At 37.0% G+C, this 22,851-nt stretch overlaps 1 protein-coding gene across 2 annotated transcripts; it reads right to left on the reverse strand.

Annotated features, from left to right (window-relative positions):
- Positions 1 to 186: 186 nt before the first annotated feature.
- Positions 187 to 20,932, reverse strand: LOC149737416 (ATP-dependent translocase ABCB1-like). 2 transcript variants are annotated; one of them, XM_089874189.1, is made up of 25 exons: positions 20,774 to 20,932; positions 17,014 to 17,101; positions 16,349 to 16,554; positions 15,872 to 15,983; positions 15,248 to 15,381; positions 14,672 to 14,843; positions 14,228 to 14,352; positions 13,638 to 13,851; positions 12,620 to 12,802; positions 12,017 to 12,133; positions 10,727 to 10,939; positions 10,105 to 10,285; positions 9,510 to 9,695; positions 7,201 to 7,239; positions 6,902 to 7,054; positions 6,218 to 6,393; positions 5,572 to 5,782; positions 4,937 to 5,052; positions 4,365 to 4,504; positions 3,827 to 3,967; positions 3,144 to 3,300; positions 2,460 to 2,657; positions 1,871 to 2,077; positions 1,592 to 1,738; positions 187 to 1,142 (listed from the first exon to the last, which is right to left on the reverse strand). In XM_089874189.1, the coding sequence occupies exons 1-25, from the start codon at positions 20,890 to 20,892 to the stop codon at positions 933 to 935; spliced, it is 3,945 nt and encodes a 1,314-aa protein (XP_089730315.1). In that variant the 5' UTR covers positions 20,893 to 20,932; the 3' UTR covers positions 187 to 932. The 2 variants fall into 2 exon arrangements, with proteins under 2 accessions (XP_089730315.1, XP_089730316.1); XM_089874190.1 differs by lacking the exon at positions 20,774 to 20,932 and adding an exon at positions 17,461 to 17,618.
- Positions 20,933 to 22,851: the final 1,919 nt, after the last annotated feature.

Genomic DNA, 22,851 nt, shown 5'->3' on the forward strand with positions numbered 1-22,851 from the left:
AGAGCAATAACCGTAATGTAAAGTGTCTTGCCAAAAGCGCATACGCCCACAATGGTAGCAACATCCAGCCTCAAAACTTGACGTTTTGACTACGATACCAGCGCGTTGACTACGAAGCCACAACACTGGACAAACTACGTAATCGCCCGCTTGTTTTTTTCATATTGAAGTTGTAAAAATAGCATATACCATGCGGAGTGTTACTTTTATTTATGTACAAACTCGAGGTTGAAATATTGTAGTTATTAACACTTTTAAAAAAAAGGTGGGAGAGGAGAGTGCAAGAAATGAAACTAGGTTTTTCAATGCAAAACAGAACGGGAGGCATATAGTTGTACAATACTGTACAAGTTAATAGGAAACAAATTAGCAAATGTGATTGGTCGAATTATAACAGCTCAGGAACTTAAGAAGAAAGAAAGTTAAAAAGAAAGAATGTTTATTGTGTTTATAAAAAGTAATATGCTGAAAATATTTCAAACATATTCACCAATATTGTCTACAGCAAGGCTAATGAAAGTAAAATGCTCTTGTAAAGTAGTAAGTCATGGGAAATGTATGTTAATATGTTTTGTATAATTTGCAAAATTGCAATGTTACAAAAGCATTTGCTGCAGTGAAAAACCAGGATTAGTCAAATCAACTAAATGAGTTCGTTAAAGTGTTGTTAAGCAAATGATATCTACAGCCAACAAACATACCTATAATAGGTGGGGTAAGATGGACTTGCCCTAATTCTATTTTACCATATTACTTCGTAGTAAATGAAAAATATTTACTAAATTATATAACCGCATCCTCACAACCCTAAAAGAGCATTTTTAATTATTTAAAACACTCTTAGACAATAGGTTGTTTTGCTGTACTTTTAACAAATCCATCTTACCCCACAGTACTCTGCACTAATTGTCTAATTTAAGTATTTAAGCTAATTACTCGTTCTTTTTATTATGCAATTGAGCATTAACAAGACTGAAGTAAGATCCATTGAGAGCCAATAGCTCGCTGTGAGTTCCACTTTCAACCACACAACCATTCTCAATAACAGCGATGACGTCAGCATTTTTAACCGTCGACAAACGATGGGCGATGACAATGCAGGTTCTGCCGGCTCTCGCCGCATCCAAGGCGTCTTGGACAACCTGGTTAACAAACATGAAAATAAGCTCCATGTAAAAAAAGCGGGTGCGGTTGGTTATTTGGGCGCCTGCCTCTAGTCAGGAGAAAACCTGTGTAAGGTTTGAGATTTAAGCTGCTACCAGTGTGGGTGTGTCCTTGACAATTTGACATATTGTTTTTAGGCAAGATACTTAACATCAATTGCTCCAACCCAGTGGTCACTAATGGCTTGTCTAAATAGTCAGTCATACAGAAAAACAATCACCCACTAAGTTACATACGTGGTAACTTGTTAGCGGGCACGAGGTGTATGAAACAGAACACCCGTATTATAAAGACTGTTGTTGCCAGGAAGTATAAAATATCTCGCACCGTTTTACTTTCGGCAATAACTTAATAATACAAAGTTTACAAACATTTGTCACAAAAACTTCTCCCGAAAGATTAAAACCTTGTTCCAAAACAATCCCACCTTTTCGCTCTCAGCGTCGAGAGCAGACGTTGCTTCATCGAGAAGAAGAACTTTAGGATTCCTAAGTAGAGCGCGAGCGATGGCAACCCTCTGCTTCTGCCCTCCAGATAACTGGGCTCCCTTTGCTCCAACATTGGTCTCATATTTCTAGTGAATACAAATAAGTTAAGCCAGAAGACCATTTTTTCATAATTTTTCAAAATAAAAAATATTTTTTAAAAATATTTAAAAAAATTAAATTATATTTAGTTCGAGACAAAACTTTATACTCTAACTCACATCAGGCAAGCCATCAATAAAGTTATGAATGTTTGCGTTCTTTGCAGCCGTGATAATTTCCTCCATCGAGGCCTCCCTAGAATTATCACCATAACGTATATTGTCAGCAATCGAACGGTCGAATAAAACGGGTTCTTGAGACACGATTCCCATTTGTGATCGCAACCAAGATATTTGAAGTTCTTTTGTGTTTGTGTCGTCCATGCTCTATAATGAACAAGTTTAATTTAAAACATGAAAAGGCTAAATATGTGGCAGTGGTTAGCGTGGTCTCTAACCCGGAGGTTAGGGGTTCATTGTAGGTGCTGCCAATGTAGGTGTATGAAAAATATCATTGGTGAATATGCCTATGAACTAAAACACCTAACGGTGATTGCTCGAAATAAAAGACTCGTTTTATAAGGACTGTTGGAGCCCCGGCATGCAAGGATAAATTAGTTATTATCTCCACATACATCAATCTTAAGCTAATTATTCAACCGACAGAGACTTGCTGAAGTTCTGAGAATAATAATAATATTATAATATTTGATAAATCTGAGCGCTAGTAACAAAGGAGCATATCATTATTGTAATCACGCCTACATACCACGGTCCCTTCATCAGGGTCATAGAATCGCTCAAGTAGTTGAATACAAGTTGACTTTCCACAACCACTTTGGCCAACCAATGCCACAGTTTGACCTTTTCTAATGGCGGTTGTCAAACCTTTAAGAACTTGCACATCTGGTCGGGTCGGGTAATGGAACTTGAGGGACTTGAAGTCAAGATTGCCGTCCGTGCTTTTCTACAAAAATGTTGGAAAATTATACAGGTTCTACAGCCACAGGCTTTTGCTGATGCATTTTCCAATACTTTCTACCCAAAGCGTTTTTTATTGGCAGATTACATAGGTTTAGTTGAATGCTTTCATTCAACACTTTTAATGGAGTGGTTTTTTACCCATAGTATATTTTTAACAACTGTTATTTTGCTGCTAATTCCCTTTTCTTCGTTATTTTAATTTATTCGATTTTCGCTATCGTATTCGAAGAATAACAAAATTATGCAAAGTATTTTGTTGAATGTAATCTGCTTATGTTATCAAACGCAAAAATCATGGTTAAACGTGAATATATTTTCAACCGTAAGCGTGTTTAACAACTGTTGATCTATCGCTACATCCTGTCTTTTCGTTTAAAATATTTTTAATCTACGCTACCGTAATCGAAGAGAAAAATAAAAACATTACTATTACCATCATTATTATTATTGGTACTATATTCACACATACCGGTGTTGCCCCTTCCTTGTTGTAACTATCAATGCTTGGTTTACGATCAAACAACTTGAACAGGCGAGATGCAGCTATTTTTGCTGCTGCATAATCTGGTGCGAACGAACTTGTTTGACCGACGGCAAACGCACCAAATATAACAGCCATCAACACCCTGTAGGAATATAATAGAATAATTCTGATGTTGTTGCTACTTGGTATAATGTAATATAGAAGTTAATGATCAGATTTTACCCTGCTGTTAGGTGCTATACAAACAAGCAGAGCCAAAGTATATTGCATTCACCACATTAATCAATGAGGTTCCCTATGTTTGACAACTATTAGTGTAACTGCATTTTAACAATGTCACCCCAGCTTTTACCCTGCTGTTAGGTGTTTATACAAACAAACAGAGCCAAAGTATATTGCATTCACCACATTAATCAATGAGGTTCCCTATGTTTGACAACTATGAGTGTAACTGCATTTTAACAATGTCACCCCAGCTTTTACCCTGCTGTTAGGTGTCTATACAAACAAACAGAGCCAAAGTACATTGCATTCACCACATTAATCAATGAGGTTCCCTATGTTTGACAACTATGAGTGTAACTGTATTTTAAAAATGTCACCCCAGATTTTACTGGAAGAAAAACACAACACCTATGCCAGCACTACATCAATACATGTAGACATACTTGAAAACATTGTTGAACGTCATTAGGTTTTGGTCCACAAGCCAAGCTCCAAATCTAAAAGTAGCAGCGTACGCAAAGAACACGATGCATTGGGAGAACCCAAATGTGATCCCGTATACATGGGCTTTTCGCATGGATTTCCTGAATATTAATAAGAATAAATAAATGCAGGAAGAGCAATTTTAGAAAACAATTCTAATATTCCTGGCTGACAGCACCGGTATATATTAAAAAAGATAGTCTTCCCATAACATGAATTATCATTAATGTTAAATAGGGAAATATTCCTTTTGTTTATGTATTCTGATGTATGCTACGGGTGAGACACTTAACAGCAAAAAACAATCACTTCGAAGTTACATCTGTGGTAACTCGGAAGTGGACACGAGGTGTACAAAACAGAACACCTGTGTTATAACGACTGTCACCATGCAAGAATAGGTTTTCAACAGCTTCCATTCAACATTAAATCTTGGCATACTATTTATAACATACAAGTGTATCATTCTTATAGCTCAACCCACATATTTAAACTTACTTCTGTGGTAGGATGAGTGCATCTCTATAATTATCATGGAATGTTTGTTCCCTTGTAAGGGAGGCGACCGTCCTTATATTAGTGGTAGCTTCAGTAGCGAGGGTGCCAGCTTTCTCAAACGCTTTCGATTCGTCACCAGCCTATTGGAAAGTTGGAAGTTCAAATAAAAATAAATGAATGAATGTAGATTGCTTATCTTTGCATGGTGGGGCAACGATAGTCGTTTTAACACGGGTGTTCTGTTTCATGCACCTCATGCCTGCTTACAAGTTACCACATATGTAACTTATTTATCCTTGTATGGCTGGTAACGACAGTCGTTATAACATGAGTGTTTTGTTTCATACACCTCGTGCCCGTTTACGAGCTACCATGAATGTAACTTTGTGGCGTTGCTGGTGATTGTTTTAGGAGGATTTCTTTTATGTACGGCTGAAAACCAACCCATTAGTGACCACTGGATTGGAGCAATTGCCGTTAAGTGTCTTGCCCAAGGACACATACGCCCATGATGGTAGCAGTTTGCATCTCTAAGCGAATCTAACAACTGTGCCCTTAAATACATTACCAACCTGTCCAGTTAGAACCTTCATCTGAAGCATGCCAGCAATTGCCATGAAAGGGACGAACGCAAGTGTTAATAAAGTCAACTGCCATCCGTATGCGAATGCGATACCAAGAGCCACACCTGGTAGATATAAAATCATGGTGTTAAATATTAATATAATCTTAATGGTAATATATTCATCAAAGTAAACCACTATTGCGTATAATACAAAATCATACTGTTAATGTTTTACTGTAATCTTATTCTTAATATATAAACAAACTAGACTGCACAGTGGCGCAGCCAGGGGGGTTTAGGGTGTCGCAACCCCCCCCCCCCCCCCTTATTTTTTTTCTTGCTGAGCCACTGAGCGTGCATATAATTGCCGTTCAGTTTACATAATTAAAACAGTAGGAAATATAATGTATAGTAAGTGTCATTCAACCTGATAAAGAGAACCTGCATAATGTGTCGTCATGTCGGTAACCGAATAATTGCCAGAAGACGGGTTTTAATTTGCCAAGCAACAACAGTTTATACACCTGGTAATTTCAACACTTTTTTTATTTATATCTTTTGTTATACATACTTAAAGAATATTTCTGAAACATCATTACCCAAATACATAAGAAAAGGGCTATTTTAAAACACAACGCATACCTAGAGCACATATGCTTTGTATGATGGTTCCTGCCCTTACACCCGTACATCCCTGTACTCTTGAAGCATCTGTAGCAAGTCTTGTGGTTAAAGCACCAGTGCTGTTGAAATGGTCGTCAAAATATCCAATTTCTTGCCTCAACATGGCTTTGAATCCTTGCATGCGAAGACGAGACGTCAATTCTTCACCAGATTTAGCGAACGAGGCAGCCTGTGATGCGAAACACATGTATTTATTAAACAAAACAAAGACTAAAGCGTTATACAGCAATTTAATCAGTGCAGTCCGATGGATCCACTTAGAATAGCGCCAGTGCCAGTGAAAAAGCTGACTCTTGTACTTCCTTTGAATTACCATGTTTTAAAGTTAAACAAAATTGCAAATTTGCAAAGCTTGAAAGTTGAGCTTAATAAGTCAATACATAAACATTACAGACAATTTAAGGTTTGTGTTTTCAAGTTAATTATCACACATGCCCAAAATTTTATTGCAGTTTGAATGAATGTATTTTAGTGCACAGCCCATAGGCAGCCACTTGGTTGAAAAAAATTGTGTGGACCCAACTCATTGAATAAATTGGAATTCATTATTTGACCATTATACCATAGAACCCTGAACATTAAACAGCAATAACCAACAAACTACCTGAACCACATTCGCCACCAATGCTGCAGCACCAATAGCAACAAACAACAAGGAATACAAAGTAATTCGTTGTTCTTGTTCGCTGAGGGGGAGGGCAAACGTGCTCAAGATCTCCGAGAACAACACGGCGAACACAGGTTGGATTCCTCCATTTACTGCAGCAGCAATGCAACCAACTGTAAGTAAATAACTTTTAATAAATTCCGCGAATCTAATCCTAATCTGATGTTTAAAGAGTTGAACGATTTTAGTTTAGTAAAAACACAGTAATAATCTGGAAAGAGAAGATATATTTATTATTTTGCTTTAGTAATAGGAATGTAATTTTGTTATCTTCGCATGGCTGGGCAACAACAGTCGCTATAACACGGGTGTTCAGTTTTATACACTTCGTGTCCACTTACGAGTTACCACGTATGTAGCTTCGTGGAGATTGTTTAAAAATAATTACTCACAAAAATGTATAACGACTGCTGTTGTCTGTGATGTTAAATCAATTAAATTCCTTTATCTAAAAAAGGCGTTCTTGCATTTTGTTAGTATAAACTTTACAAGTTATAACTCACGTAAGATGCACTTATTTATCCTTACATGGGGGAAAAACGATGAACTGCTTTATACACCTAGCACCCACTTACGAATTATCATGCATGTAGGTGATTCGTTTAACAAGGTATAACTCACGTAAGATGTAGCCAAACTCTGGTTTATTCATCTTAATGACGCGCATGATTGAATAGTCAGGAAGATCCTCGTCTTCGTCTGCTTCTTCCTTCACTTCTTCTTCCGACTTTACGCTCGTGGCGCTTATTAATCTGCGCAGGGACCGTTGTCTTTCTGCAGAGGGGGATAAATATTGATATTTTTCCATTGAAAGAAAATACACAAAATACAAAAACACCCAAGAGTAAAAGATTTTGAAAGGGAAAATCATGAATTTAAGTCCCAAATAACAGCAGTGTAACCTCATACATTCCACTTACGTTTTACTTGCTTTTCTGGTATCTCATCCTTAAGAATATCTGAAAACAATAAATAAAATGATTATACACAACATTAACATACTAGTTGTTTCAGCACACTTTTGTAATATGTAATAATACAACATACTAACCACAACATATACATCCATATTCACTTTATATACAACCATAAGCATATGCAATATAGAAATGTTACCGATATTAGATTTAGATGTGACATAATTAATCATCGGGACAAAAAACGGGACTTGGTCGTTAATTCATCGAAATTCATCGGGACAAAAATTTATTCATTAATTCATCGGGACAAAAAACGGGACTTGGTCGGAACGGAGAACGAGTTCGCAGAAATAGTCTGCAGATGGAGTCCTATATATACGGGTCAAGAATCGGGACAAAAAACGGGACTTGATCGGAACACTGGAGTCGGAACATGATAACAAGAACTTCACTACCGCGAGCACGTCACTTCCGGACGTACAAGGGTGTTGGGGTAATGGGCCAAGTCTGGCCTAAATCCCAGGTCCTCACAGACCTCACCCATACAGAATAGAATAGAATAGAATAGACATAATTAAACTTTTATCAAAATCTTTTTCCCACTTATAATATATCTGGAAACAACCAGCAAGCAACCATATACCAGCAAGCAACCATATACAACCATATACAACCATATACAACCATATACAACTATATACAACCATATACAACCATGTACAACCATGTACAACCATGTACAACCATGTACAACCATGTACAACCATGTACAACCATGTACAACCATGTACAACCATGAACAACCATGAACAACCATGAACAACCATGAACAACCATGAACAACCATGAACAACCATGCACAACCATGCACAACCATGCACAACCATGCACAACCATGCACAACCATGCACAACCATGCACAACCATGCACAACCATGCACAACCATGCACAACCATGCACAACCATGTACAACCATGTACAACCATGTACAACCATGTACAACCATGTACAACCATGTACAACCATGTACAACCATGTACAACCATGTACAACCATGTACAACCATGTACAACCATGTACAACCATGTACAACCATGTACAACCATGTACAACCATGTACAACCATATACAATCATATACAACCATATACAACTATATATAACCATGCATATACAACCATATACAACTATATATAACCATGCATATACAACCATGTACAACCATGTACAACCATGTACAACCATGTACAACCATGTACAACCATGTACAACCATGTACAACCATGTACAACCATGTACAACCATGTACAACCATGTACAACCATGTACAACCATGTACAACCATGTACAACCATGTACAACCATGTACAACCATGTACAACCATGTACAACCATGTACAACCATGTACAACCATGTACAACCATGTACAACCATGTACAACCATGTACAACCATGTACAACCATGTACAACCATGTACAACCATGTACAACCATGTACAACCATGTACAACCATGTACCACCATGTACCACCATGTACCACCATGTACCACCATGTACCACCATGTACAACCATGTACAACCATGTACAACCATGTACAACCATGTACAACCATGTACAACCATGTACAACCATGTACAACCATGTACAACCATGTACAACCATGTACAACCATGTACAACCATGTACAACCATGTACAACCATGTACAACCATGTACAACCATGTACAACCATGTACAACCATGTACAACCATGTACAACCATGTACAACCATGTACAACCATGTACAACCATGTACAACCATGTACAACCATGTACAACCATGTACAACCATGTACAACCATGTACAACCATGTACCACCATGTACCACCATGTACCACCATGTACCACCATGTACCACCATGTACCACCATGTACCACCATGTACCACCATGTACCACCATGTACAACCATGTACCACCATGTACAACCATGTACAACCATGTACAACCATGTACAACCATGTACAACCATGTACAACCATGTACAACCATGTACAACCATGTACAACCATGTACAACCATGTACAACCATGTACAACCATGTACAACCATATACAACCATATACAACCATATACAACCATATACAACCATATACAACCATATACAACCATGTACGGCTATATTTACTTACACAACAACCAGTGGAGCAGACAGAAAAAAATAGAAAGTTTAATTTATACATTATGAAAATAAAAAGGGGGGTTGCAACTCCTGAAGCCCCCCTGGATGCGCCACTGCCAACAACCACATATGAAGTTTTCCTACCTGATACATCTTCTCCCTCAGCACTATAAGACTGCATGTTAACCAAGTTTTGATAAATTCCATTTTCCACTTTGAGTAGTTGGTCATGGCTCCCTTGTTCCAAAGCCCTCCCTTCGTGGAATCCAATGATTTTATCGGAGTTTCTGATCGTTGAAAGTCGGTGAGCAATCAGGAGTGTCGTGCGCCCTGAGAAAGAAAATTTTTTTAAGAAATTGTAGTACAAAAAGTTTATGAAACAAATTTGAGCACATATTTTGTAAGATACCGAATGGTGAAAGAATGAATGTAAATGCATCAAAACAGATGCTACCAGTTCAAACCTGAGATTCTGTGGTTCACAAACTACACCAGTTAATGCTGTTTTTCAACCACAAAGTTACATACGTGGTAACTCGTAAGCAGTTTCGAGGTGTATGAAACAGAACACCCATGTCAAAACGACAGTGGTTGCCCCACCATGCGGAGTTAACTAAATTACATTTGTGGTAACTTGTAAGCAGACACGAGGTGTATGCAACAGAACACTCGTGTTATAACGACTGTCGTTATCCCACCATGTGAGGATAAACAAATACCAACAACAATCCATTCTCACCTTGTGCAGCTTTTTCAAGAGCAGCTTGCACCACAGCCTCACTTTCGGTGTCTAAAGCTGAAGTAGCTTCATCAAGCAACATAATCTTAGGGTCACGTACAATGGCACGAGCGATGGCAATCCTTTGTTTCTGTCCTCCACTCATCTGCGCCCCTCCTTCTCCAACCATTGTATCAAATTTCTACAATAAACATTGAAAATATTAATCTATGCACAGGCTTGATGCTGCTGTCATTGTGTCAAATTTATAATTTAACACAAATAAAAAAAATAAGTTTTAAAGAGATCTGCTAATTTTCATTTTTGATCTTAAAGGAATAGCTTTTTATCTGGCTTACGGAAAGAAATTATGCGGGTGTATTGCGTGTCTTTGGGCAAGAAACTTAATGAACATTGCTGCAACCCAACGAGCCCTTATGGGTTGCAACCTGGGCGATGAGGTAATGGGCCAACACTGGCCTAAACCCCGGGTCCCATGGCCTACCAGAAGGACTTTACCTACAAAGAACACAACACTTGTCGAAACTATACATTATATTTAAATATTTAGTGAAAATTCACGACACACACAAGTCTTATTTATACCTCATGGTTTAGCAGCAATAACCAACAAGACACTTACGTTTGGCATTTTCATGATGAAGTCATAAGCGTTGGATTGTTTCGTAGCTTTCTTTATTTCATCATCAGTGACATCATCGCGTCCGTAGCGAATATTTTCCGCGATTGTTGTGTCGAATAATATGGGTTCTTGTGATACGACGCCGATGTGTTCGCGCAACCAACGTACGTTTAATGTTCGGATGTCGACGCCGTCCAACTCGATTACTCCGTTCTGTGGATTTAACAATTTCATTTATTTACAATAATAAGGGATAATACTTTGGGATAATGAATGAATGAATGTAACTTACTTTATCCTCGCGTGGCCGGAAAACGACAGTCGTTATAACACGGGTGTGCACCTCGCGCCAGCTTACGAGTTACCAAGTATGTTACTTTGTGGGTGATTATTTTTTTTGGATACTTTTTTCATTTTTATGTATGGCTGATAATTTGGACAACCCATTAGTGACCACTGGGTTGGAGCAATTGCCGTTAAGTGTCTTGCTCAAGGACACATACGCCCACAATGGTAGCAGCGACGAGCCTTGAACCCATTACCTCTGGGTTAGAGGCAGGCGCGCTAACCACTACGCCACGGCGCCGGACAATAATGGGCCAACTCTGGACTAAACTGGACTAAATTTCAGATCCGTAGGGTGTCACACTGTAGGTCCTCACATTATAGGTAAACAATATGACTTCTGCATAAATTATTTAAAGGTAATAAAAGTTAGATCTTTTTCTATTTGTTTACCACTAACATGTTCGGCACCTATTCTGCATGCCAAGCAAATAAAAAAATTAAAAAAGTCCCCAGAAATAAACAATGTTGCAGTGTTTGTCTTTATTGTGGCAGTTTTTCAGCTTGCTACGGCTACAAAGCAACAATCAACATAACCAGTTTCATTGAATATATGTTTGCTTCACCCCACATAATGTATAAGTACACTACAATGCTACAGCCTTGAAAATATGCAACCAGTGAAGCATGAATGCACATGAAAAGTAAAAGATTGCAGAGTCACGCATGAATGAGTGTAAACCATGCATGTTGATCATTGGAATGAAATGTTAAAGCAACAGAAAGCGTGAAGGTTATGCTGTTCAGATTTACAATAATCCTTATAAAGTTACATACAGGGTAAACACCTAACCAGGCATGAGGTGTGTGAAATTGAACACCGGTGTAGGTGTTATACCAACAGTTGTTTTCCGGCCATCGAGGATAAATATAAACATTCATTTTATTTTAATTGACGTTTACTGTTTTAAAAATTATAAATATGATAATGTTTCTATAGTTTACCTGCGGATCATAGAATCGTTGAATAAGTTGAACACACGTGCTCTTACCACACCCACTTTGGCCACAAAGAGCCACCGACTTTCCACTCTCAGCAACAAATGAAACATCGTGGAGAATCTACATAAATATAATATAAATATTATTTATCTCTTAGAATACTGTAGCAAAAGTCAGGCTATTTAAACTTTTAAAGCAACGGAAAGAAGGGAATTAGCAATAAAACGACAGTTGTTAAAACTCGTTACAGGGTAAACTGGCTGAATAAAAGCGTCATGAAACAAACAAAACGCTGTGGAGACCTGAGAGAAGATTTTATGTTTACAGCCTTAGTAAAAGATGTGGCCACCAATGTTGCTGATAAATGACATCAAACACAAAGGTGGGCATTGGTGGATACATGGATAGTAGTGTAGCCATACAAGGGGTGGCAGGGTAGGCAGGCCCACCCAAGAATATTATACACTGCATTAGTCCATGCACATTGAAAACATTTTTTTTATACCTATCCCTGCCTCCCCCTTTTATATAAAATTCTTTAACTTGTTTTCCTTACGAATTTTAAGTTTCAATCTTTACAAATATTACACAAACAATGCAGCCCACCTGCACATCTGTACGGGAAGGGTAGGTGAAGTCAACATTCTTGAACTCTATTTGACCTTTGACCCGGTCAGGTTTATGACCTTCCTCTGACATGCTGTCAATCAAAGGGACCCGGTCGATTATCTCAAATACTTTGTAAGCCGCAGCTTGGGCACCCGAGAAATATTCCATGTTACTCATTCCCTGTGATGCATTAACATGTGAGTTGTAAAATTGATGAATAAATAAAACTTATTTATTCTTGTGTGGCAAGGCAATGTCAGTCGTTAAACACGGGTGTTCTGTTTCATACACCTCGTGCCCACTTACGAGTTACCACGTATGCAACTTATTTATCCCCCCATGGCGGGGCAACAACAGTCGTTAAAACACGGGTGTTCTGTTTCATACACCTCGTGCCCGCTTACGAGTTACTGTATGCAACTTATTTATCCTCACGTGGCGGGCAACAACAGTCGTTAAAACACGGGTGTTCTGTTTCATACACCTCGTGCCCGCTTACAAGCTAACACGATAATTGTGAGTCATCTCTAGTCATAACATTTACACCAACCAAGAAACTATTCTTAAATACTATGTTGTTGTATATGATTATTCTGTCCAGTCATTTCCGTTATACACCAACAAGTGCTACAAAAAGCTCAACAACAATTTGTTTAAATACAACGACAACAATAGGGTAAAAGAAAGCGTTTAAATATACTTTCCATTAACAGCAAGCTCCTTTTATACTATGGTTCGAGGAACTAATCCTTCTAACTTTGTAAAAGTTGCTCTTAAAGCCTTATGTCAATGTTGTTACCTTTAATTAAAGTGTTATTCCTAATTAACCTGTTACTATGTGTACCCAGGTTAATCACATGCTGTATCAATACTTATTCCAAGGTATGCATACTATGTATACTACTAAGTACTCAGTACTGTTAGGCACTTATATATATATTTATATATATACACAACACATATGCCCACCAATAAAATAAATGTAAACATATACGCTTAGAAAAGCTCGAGTTACCTGTCCAAGTGAGAATGCCCCAATAAGCACGCCAAAGAAAGCAGTCAACATGTTCCCCACGGTGATCTCCCCACTTCGTACCAATGTTGAACCATACCAGAATGCAAGTCCATATGTTGAAAACATTATACAGAAGAGAGCACCAATGGATAAACCTCCAACAACCCCCTTCTTTATCCCAACAACCCGCGCCTCATTTAAATTCGTTTGATATCTAATACAAAGTAGAGGATGTAGTATTAGAAACATTTTAACGCATTGAGTGAATGAATGTAACTTATTTTATTCTAGCCTGACGGGCAGCAGTTATAACACCGTTGTTATGTTTCATACACCTAGTGCGGTCGTGCCTATGAGTTACCATGTATGTAACTTATTTATTCTTGGGTGGTGGGGCAATTGTTACTTATAACACATAGGTGTTCTGTTTTATATACCTCGTTCCCGCTATAGGAGTTATCTGTTCTTTTTCAATGAACTAAAAACTATAATTTCTTTAAAAAGTGATAAGAATATTTACATAGTAGAGCAACGACAGTTAATATAACAAGGGAATTCTAGAATCAGTTTAAACGAAAAGTTAACTCTACCTTTTACATTCTTTATCTTGTCCATCAAATGCAACAACAGTTCTAATTGAAGATAAGACTTCCTCCGCCACTGCCCCAGCTTTAGCATAAGCGTCCAACTCTTTCTTTGTGAACATACTAGTCATCTAAAAATAGTCAAATGTTAAGGGTCATTCATGGGTGATCAATTTTATTTTTAACAGTGAGTATGAGGTGCATGAATACACCATGTCTGTCTGGTCTAAAAGAAGACACCAATGTTATAACTCGACAGTAAGCATGAGAGTGGTTCACAACTCTCCCTAAACATGCAACTTTTATGCAGTTTTTTCATAATCAATGTAAGCACAAATTCAAGGAGTTTTAACACCAAAGGTTTATGTCTAAAACAGCTTTTACCGTGCTGTAATATGTTTTGTTAAAAATCGTTTAAGATTGGAATGATATTAAAAAAAACCAAAGTACCTTAAACAGAATCCCAGCTGATGCAACAAGCAGAGGTGACACAGCGAGTATAACAGCAGATAGTTTGGCTGAGTAGACAAACCCGATGATGAGAGATCCTATAGCTCGCGTAACATTCATTATTCCCATGGATACTTTATCACTGATCCCATCTTGTATCTTCTGTATGTCACTGTGGATCAACAGGATAATATAAGTTTTATCTCTTCAGTTAAGTTAAGGATGGTCTAATAATGTGCCTGGGTGTTGGGGTATTGGGCCAAATTTGGACCTCACCCATATAAAATAGATTTATCTCTCCCAATACAGTAGCGATTCAGAGAAGTTTAAGTTTCATCCTATTTGTGCCCATATTCTGCTTACGATTTTGAATCAAAAACACTCTGCATGCTCACAATATGTCTGCAGGGAAGCAACATTTTGAGGTTAAAGATGTTACCTTTTAAACAATTTAACCAGGGAACAATAAAACCGTGATTCTTTTATATTTTTCAGCACAATTTTAATCACAAGGCTAAGAACAACTTCTATACTCTTTGTAGTTTTTTTACATCTATTTTTTACATCCAAACTTACTCCGCCAATCTAGTGTTTAACTCCCCAGCAGAATTGAGATCGAAATATGAGATATCTTGTCGTAGGATGCTTTTAAAGAAGAGAATCCTGATCCTACGTATTTGTCTAACTGCCTGGATCATCCAAAAGGTAATCTGTGTAAAACGACATGGTATGAACAATAAATATAAGAGAAAGGATTAAAAGCTTGCTGTGAATTAGAACAGTATGTATTATACTTAATATTTGTTACATACACAATTTGTAAGCGGGCATGAGGTGTATGAAATGAAAAAGCGCGTTATAACGACCATTGTTGCCCGCCACGAGGGGGAAAGTTACATTTATTTAATCATCAATATGTTCAACTACCAGAAGATCTTATTTACACCAAACACTGTCATTGAATGAATAAATGTAACTTGCTTTATCCTTGCATAGCGAGAAAACAATCGTAACCAATAGGTTAGAGGCTGGCTCACTGACCACATAGCCATGGTGCTGGTAAAAATGCGAAAACTTAAAAACACAAATAATAAGATAAAGAACAAACAAAATACAACCAGAAGGTCTCTTTTACAGCAGTGCCATTTAACATTAACAACATATTATTGAGTAAAATCCTAAACATTGTTCAACACGCACCTGCCACCATCCAAACAGCCACACAACAACAGCTATGACGGAAAAGTAAATTGAATAAGTTGCGATTGAATCATTGAAGTTAAGGATTGGAGAAATTGCTTGAAGGAATTGGCTGTAAGGTAAAAATGTAAGTTATTGAAAGTCTTTTATTTTTAACCAATAGTTGTGAAAATATTTTATCAATCTTGGCATGAAAGAAATTATTGTGTATATATATATATAGTTGAATAAAAGTTTTGTAGGTTTAGCGCTAAACATTTTGTGCAGGGGAGGCAGGGTAGTTAGACATACCATCTTTTAAAATAAATTCAAATTCAAGGGTAAGCCTGCCCACTATGCCACCCCAGGTTTGGCGCCTGTGCTCGATTTTTTTAAAAGAGAAATATACTTTGGGTTATACAGTTTATAAACGTTCTATAATCAGGCTGTAATGGTAATGCCTAATCTTTAAATACATGAAAGCAAAACATGACTTACGCTTCAGTTGTGGAGTTTGGGATTGTTCCATCTGCGATACAGGATGTATAATTGAAATTACAGGCTACATATTTCCCGAAATCAACGAAAGTCGTCGTCAACTCTCCGAAAAATATAAACATGACTGGCATAGCAACTCCATGCACAGTTGCGGCAATTGTTCCCAAAACCAGCAATAAATAATCCCATTTGTCCGCATAGCGATACTGGGGAAAACAGAAGTTAAAATTAAGTAACAGTTTATTTGAAATTAAACTTAGGCACCGAAGGTGGGGTGGCAGGGTGGCATGACTGGCCCTGAAATATTTTGCACTGCATTTACTTAGGAAACATTACAACCAATAAGTTAGATTTGTTTTGCAGGATTGTGTTTTGTTGAACCATCCCTGCCAACTTGTTGAACCATCCCTGCCTGTTGAACCATCCCTGCTTTAAAAATTTAATAAACAATAGCAAAGATTTAAAACAACCAAGTAAGAGGGAACTAGCAGCAAAAGGCATTTATTATTACCACATAAGATAAAAACTACAAAAATAAAAACAGTTTAAAAAAAGTATATAAACACACATATAAATATACATACAACACAAATGTATATGATTTATATACAATACAAATATTAGCCTAATGATTTAAAACACAATGTTTTAAAATGATCACTCACCAATTGAAAATATCCCACTTGTGGAGGAGGTTCCTTCTTCTTCTCATCGGACGTTGAACCACCAGCTGTGCCATTAGCTGTAGGCACGCTGCAAGTAAGTAGAAGTAGGATTAATCATTAACTAGTTTTTTACTATAGATCTGAGTGCACGCTGTGACCAATTAAATGTAAATATGTTTTAATCGTAAGCGTGTTTTTACAAGTACCGTTTTGTGGCTATAAACTGTTTTTTCATTTCAAATATTTTTTAATCTTCGCTACAGTAAAAAAAACAATAAAAAGTTATTATTATTAATTTATTATCATATTATGTTTGGTAATTATTCCTATTTTCTACAATGGCTATTAAATACTAATTATTTTTTATACAATATTTAATAAAATGGTAGCCTATACGTTTAAACATGTTAACAGGCACAATATAGAACTATATAGAAAAACACTAACCCAGCAAATTCGACATTAGTATCGTTTAATAAATGATCGGCAACGTCTGGAGCAGTTTCATTTGCCTCCATTTTAACAAAAACTTTTGTATTTACTAAGTTACGACTTTTTCTAAAGCTATCACACAAAGTTAAAAAGAAGAACAAAACACACAATGAGCTAAAACGTATTTCCAACTGTTAACTGTCCAAATCAAGTCGCTACTAATCTGTCTTGTAATTTGTTCCATTATAATGGCTGGTCTTCGCTAACCTAAACACTAAACCACTTATAAGGCTTTTAGGAAATGTATTCGTGATGACATATATCATTCTGGTTTGTTATTGCGGCTAATTTCATCAGCAAACGTGTATGTAGTAACCGCCTTTTCAAGACGGGAAACTTTCTGCCGGTTATTGCGCAATGTTGTGTATATGTATTGGCTAGTGACGTCATCATAGTGATTTCCGTTGAAAGGTTACTGTGCATTTGGTATACATTACGTATTACGTCTATGTCACAGCATGGCCCACTAAATACAGGCCTTACTGATCAGTGTACGCATGTATTGTGTTGAAAAAAGTTACAGTAGATTTCGTAAGAAAATATGTTTCTGTATTCTACTTCACACGGGTGGAATCCTACCCAGTACCCACAGCGTGCGAGTGTATGAATGTAACTTACTTTATCCTCGCATGACGGCAAAAAGACAGTCGTTATAACACGAGTGTTGTGTTTTTAGTACGCGGGTAAGCCCGTACAGCGTAAAATATCATAAGACGTGAGGTTTAGTACAGAGTTTGCCCAATGTTTTTTACATCTATAGAGATACTTTAGACCCTATACTCGTAATTGTCATGAATTCCGTGATTCTATTCTAATGCTAATAAAGTTGACGATTCTCGTAACGAAATAACAGGATCCAGCGCTACAAAATATAACAGACAACGATCAAGTTTAACGAATTGTAACCTATATTCAAACTTCGCCTAAAATAACATCATGAGTCTCTTAAGTTACAACGACTGTCGTTTTGCTGCTAATTCTCTTTTCTTCAAAACCGAATCTTTACGACTAAACTTGTCTAGATGTGCACTACAATACACAGTACAGTATCCACATATAGTAGGGTGGGGTGAGATGGGACATTTTATTCTATTATAAACTTATATCGTCCCATTTAGTAGTAAACAAAGAATATTTACCAAATTCTATAACCGCATCCCCGCAACTCTTAAAGAACGCCGTTAATTGATTGAAACACGATTAGGAAACATATTATTACCCCACAGGGCTATGAACGCGCTAACGGTATCCCATCTTACCCCACAGTACAATATATGGGCTAAAGGTATCCCATCTTACCCCACAGTTTTATATTATACGCTGACGGTATTATACCCCACAGTACTATATATTCTTACACTAAGAAGGCTTCGCTACCTGTAAGCAATGACAGTATATACACGAATACGCCAAATGAAATATTTATACTGGTATGACGTTATATTATCGACCGGCAGATTACCTCCGACCTGGGGAGCGTGTGAATATAACAGATGCTTTTGTTTACGTTTAAACTCGATACCAAACGTAACGTACCGATCTGTTTTCTCTTTTTATCGAGTAAAAATCAATGAGTTCTTGCTATTTGTCGAATAAGAGGTTTAGCAACAACGCTTTTATTTGCCTTTTACTCGGGTATAGCTTTCCCGATGTGTTTTTAACGACTGTAGTTCTACTGCCCATTCCCGTCTCTACGTTGTTTTAATTATTTGGAACTTCGTTTTCGTAAACAAACAGATAAATCAAATTAAGTTTATGTTATATATTTGTAAAGGAAAGCGAAAACGAAACGGTGCATTGCGTAATCTTGTATAAACGATAAATAACCTATATATAGTACAGTGGGGGAAGATGGGACACCTTTTTATTCGATTTCTCCGTTTTGGTAGTAAACAAAGAACGCATTTAAAGAATTGTAAAACTATATCAGCACGACTCCCGTAGCTCGCTGTTAAATGTTTAAAACACGATCAGGTATTTAGATATTACGTGCTAAAAATGTCCCATCTTGCCCCATCCTACTATACGCATGCGGTATCATAAAGTGTTGTTTAAATAAATGAGACAATCGTGTTTTATTTATGGGTGGTCAGTTACACCTTTTGACCGTCACATTTAGAAAGTACCTCGCCCAACCACGTATAAAAAGTTGAATAAATTTACACCGACATCTATTTGCTCCACGACATATTTATAATTGTTGTTTTTCTGCTAATTCCATTTGCTTCGCTGTTTTAATCAATGCTATCTTCGCTACTGTATTCAAAGAGATAAATAAGTTTATGTTCTGGTATGAACTGCCCGCCTAGTTTTAATTTTCATTTCTTTCTGCCTTACGGCTTGTGCGTACACTTATATACCCGACCATTTTACTTTGACATGAATGTACATGAACCACGTGTTTGCAAATTACTAAAGCCGAGAGATTTTTATCTGTTTTGTTTATACGAACCATCTCAGTGCAGGAAATACATTAGGATTAAATGCACACGACGTGCTTCGAAACATAAACAACCATGTTTACGTCACATCAAAAACACATAAACAAAACCTGATAATAAACAGTTTAAAAACCATCATCATCACTGTTTTCTTAACATAAAATAAATGCGGATTTAGAAACCACTCTTTCATTTAGCGCTTTTTCCAAGTAGTTTTTACTCCTAACGAGTTTTTAGCGACTTTCGTTTTGCTGTTAATTTCCTTTGCTTCGCTGTTTTAATAAACGCCTTTTTCTCTATCGCATTCGAAAGCTATAAAAACGGAATATATGTCACTCTATATATATTTAGTTTATGTTAAAAACACAACGCGTTAATTCAGTATGTAACACTAAGGTTATATAACCTACGTATGGTTTGTAACTGTATGTGATAATAAGTAGGACATAGGTTGTATAAAGTTATTACGCCCTAGTGACCTATAGCCTACTTGTTCATATTACCCCGCATAGCCAAGTTATTTATATTGAAATGGTTGTGCGTTCGTACAAATGGACGGTTGGTGCCAATGTATATGCGGCGGAGTCATGCTGGTCGCATAAATGACATACATGTACACAGTGTAGAAGGGTGGGGCAAGATGGGGCACCTTTCATTCTGTTTTCTCGTCCTATTTAATAGTAAACAAGAAAATAGCATAAAAAGTTGTTCCATCTCCCCCCACCCTATGCTATATATATATATAGCGTGCCGTGATGCTTATGTATATTTATACGTTTTACGTTATTATATACATAAATACATGATGTTATAAAATAAACTCTCACCTTCCGTTCGTTATTTCAACTTCTATTTCGTCATAAGTAGGAGGTGGTGTGACGTCACCAACCCGATTCTTCTTGAAATTGTTTCCCTTTGTAGATTCGTTGTCGCTCATGGCGGACATGTGCAAGCAAGTTCACGATTATCTACTTTATACCCTATCTCTGCAGATGAGAACAATATATAGTGGGGTTTGGGGAGATGGGACACCTTTTCGTTTAGTTTTCTCTTTTCATTTGATAATAAACAAAGAACATTTAATGAATTATAAAACCGTATCTTCACGACTTCCACAGACCGTTGTTAATTGTTTAAAACACGATTAGGCTATTTGGATATTAGGTGTCAAAGGTGTCCCATCTTTCCTCACTCTACTATAACTGTGATAACACGAATTTAAATTAGCTTGTTGATTGTTAAAACACGATTAGGAAATACAACAGGCGGGGTGAATGAACAATACACATTTACGATGGGTTTTGGAAAGACACTTATTCAGCTTTTAATTATCGTTTTGCTGCTAATTTCTGTCCTCTTCCTTGTTTTATTTATTTGATCTTTGTTATTCGAAAAGATAAATAAAATATACAATACGTTGCCACTGTCCGAATTAACATAATTTAAAAATTATTTACAACTGTGCAGACTTCATACTTTAAATGATTTTTTTTTAATCCTTAACCGCGTTGCTTGTTGCAATAGAAACACATCGAAATCTAAATACATTTCACATGAACTTCGATACGTATGAGTTGCGCAAATAGTGAACTAAAACACCCATGTAGCTTGGCTGGCAAACACTCGTGTTCCTTTGGCTCGACTGGCGTGCAAGAAATAAAGTTGTGACTCTTAAACAAGCTGCGACATGGTGCCCTGAGGCGAGGGGCATTCTATTGCAACACTTGGACGAAACGGGCAATCAATTTTCATCACTCGCTACCTCTTGCCGGCGGTTGCTCCTCGTGTTATTGAGTAAAACATTCCAAATACGACACTTGTCCCGCTTGATTATACGACTTCTATAATACTTGTAACTTAACAGGGAATCCGTGACCGTCAATATTTTAAGTAGAAAACAGCATATATATATATATTCAATTTATAAAAATGAAACCTTTTTTATAACGTTCCAAATACGGCTGGTCACGTCTGATTATAAGAGTTCCAACGCTTATAACTTAAACACACAACAACCAGAAATTCTGAAACTCAAGAACAGTCTATGTATAACCAAATGTCACTTCAGTATACTATGGTATAACTATGTTTTTCAATTCGTTTGATTTATGAACAACAAGTTTTTCCCATTAAGTTATAACTTCTGCTACGGCGAGAAAAGCTAAATGCTGCAGCTCATCAAATATAACAATGTCTTTTTGAAATGTCTATATAAAGAGCGATTTTCTGAACCTGTGTATTCAGCCTTTTTACAATAGACGTGGTTTTACAATGAATGTAAACGTCGTATAAACCATGAGCAAAGTTAAAGATATTTGAACCACCTTTTATGGCAAACTTATAGCTATTGTTCGTTCCCATACAAAGCGCTGTCACATACACAATGTAAACAAAGCACATACAACCTAAAATGGTGAAATGATTGTCCACCAGGTCAAAAGGACTGCCCGTCCCTACACCACAGCTTGATCAGATTATCTGGTGAAGTTTGGTTCTTAAGAGAAAGTGACGAAGGAGAACTGATTTAAAGTTACGTCAACTTTCGGTTTTGAGAATTTTGTTCCATTTGAAAAAAGAAGGATGATGCAATTCCAGGCAAATATCTCTTATAATGGGGTGAGGAAAGACGGGACACTTTTAACACCTAATATCGAAATATTCTAATCGTGTTTTAAATAATTAACAACGGTCTATGAGAGTCGTGAGGATATGGTTTTATAATTCTTTGAATGTTCTTTGTTTACTACCAAATGGGACGAGAAATAGAATGAAAAGGTGTACCATCTTCCCCACCTTACTATATAACTATATAATATAGTGGGCCATGAGCAATGTTCGTTCGACTTGATTTTAGTTTGTTAAGAGAGTGATGATCCCTCTTATACTAAATTACTCGTTGGTATTT

This window comes from Ciona robusta, chromosome 3 (assembly GCF_009617815.1).
Source record: "Ciona robusta chromosome 3, ASM961781v2".
NCBI lineage: Eukaryota > Metazoa > Chordata > Ascidiacea > Phlebobranchia > Cionidae > Ciona > Ciona robusta.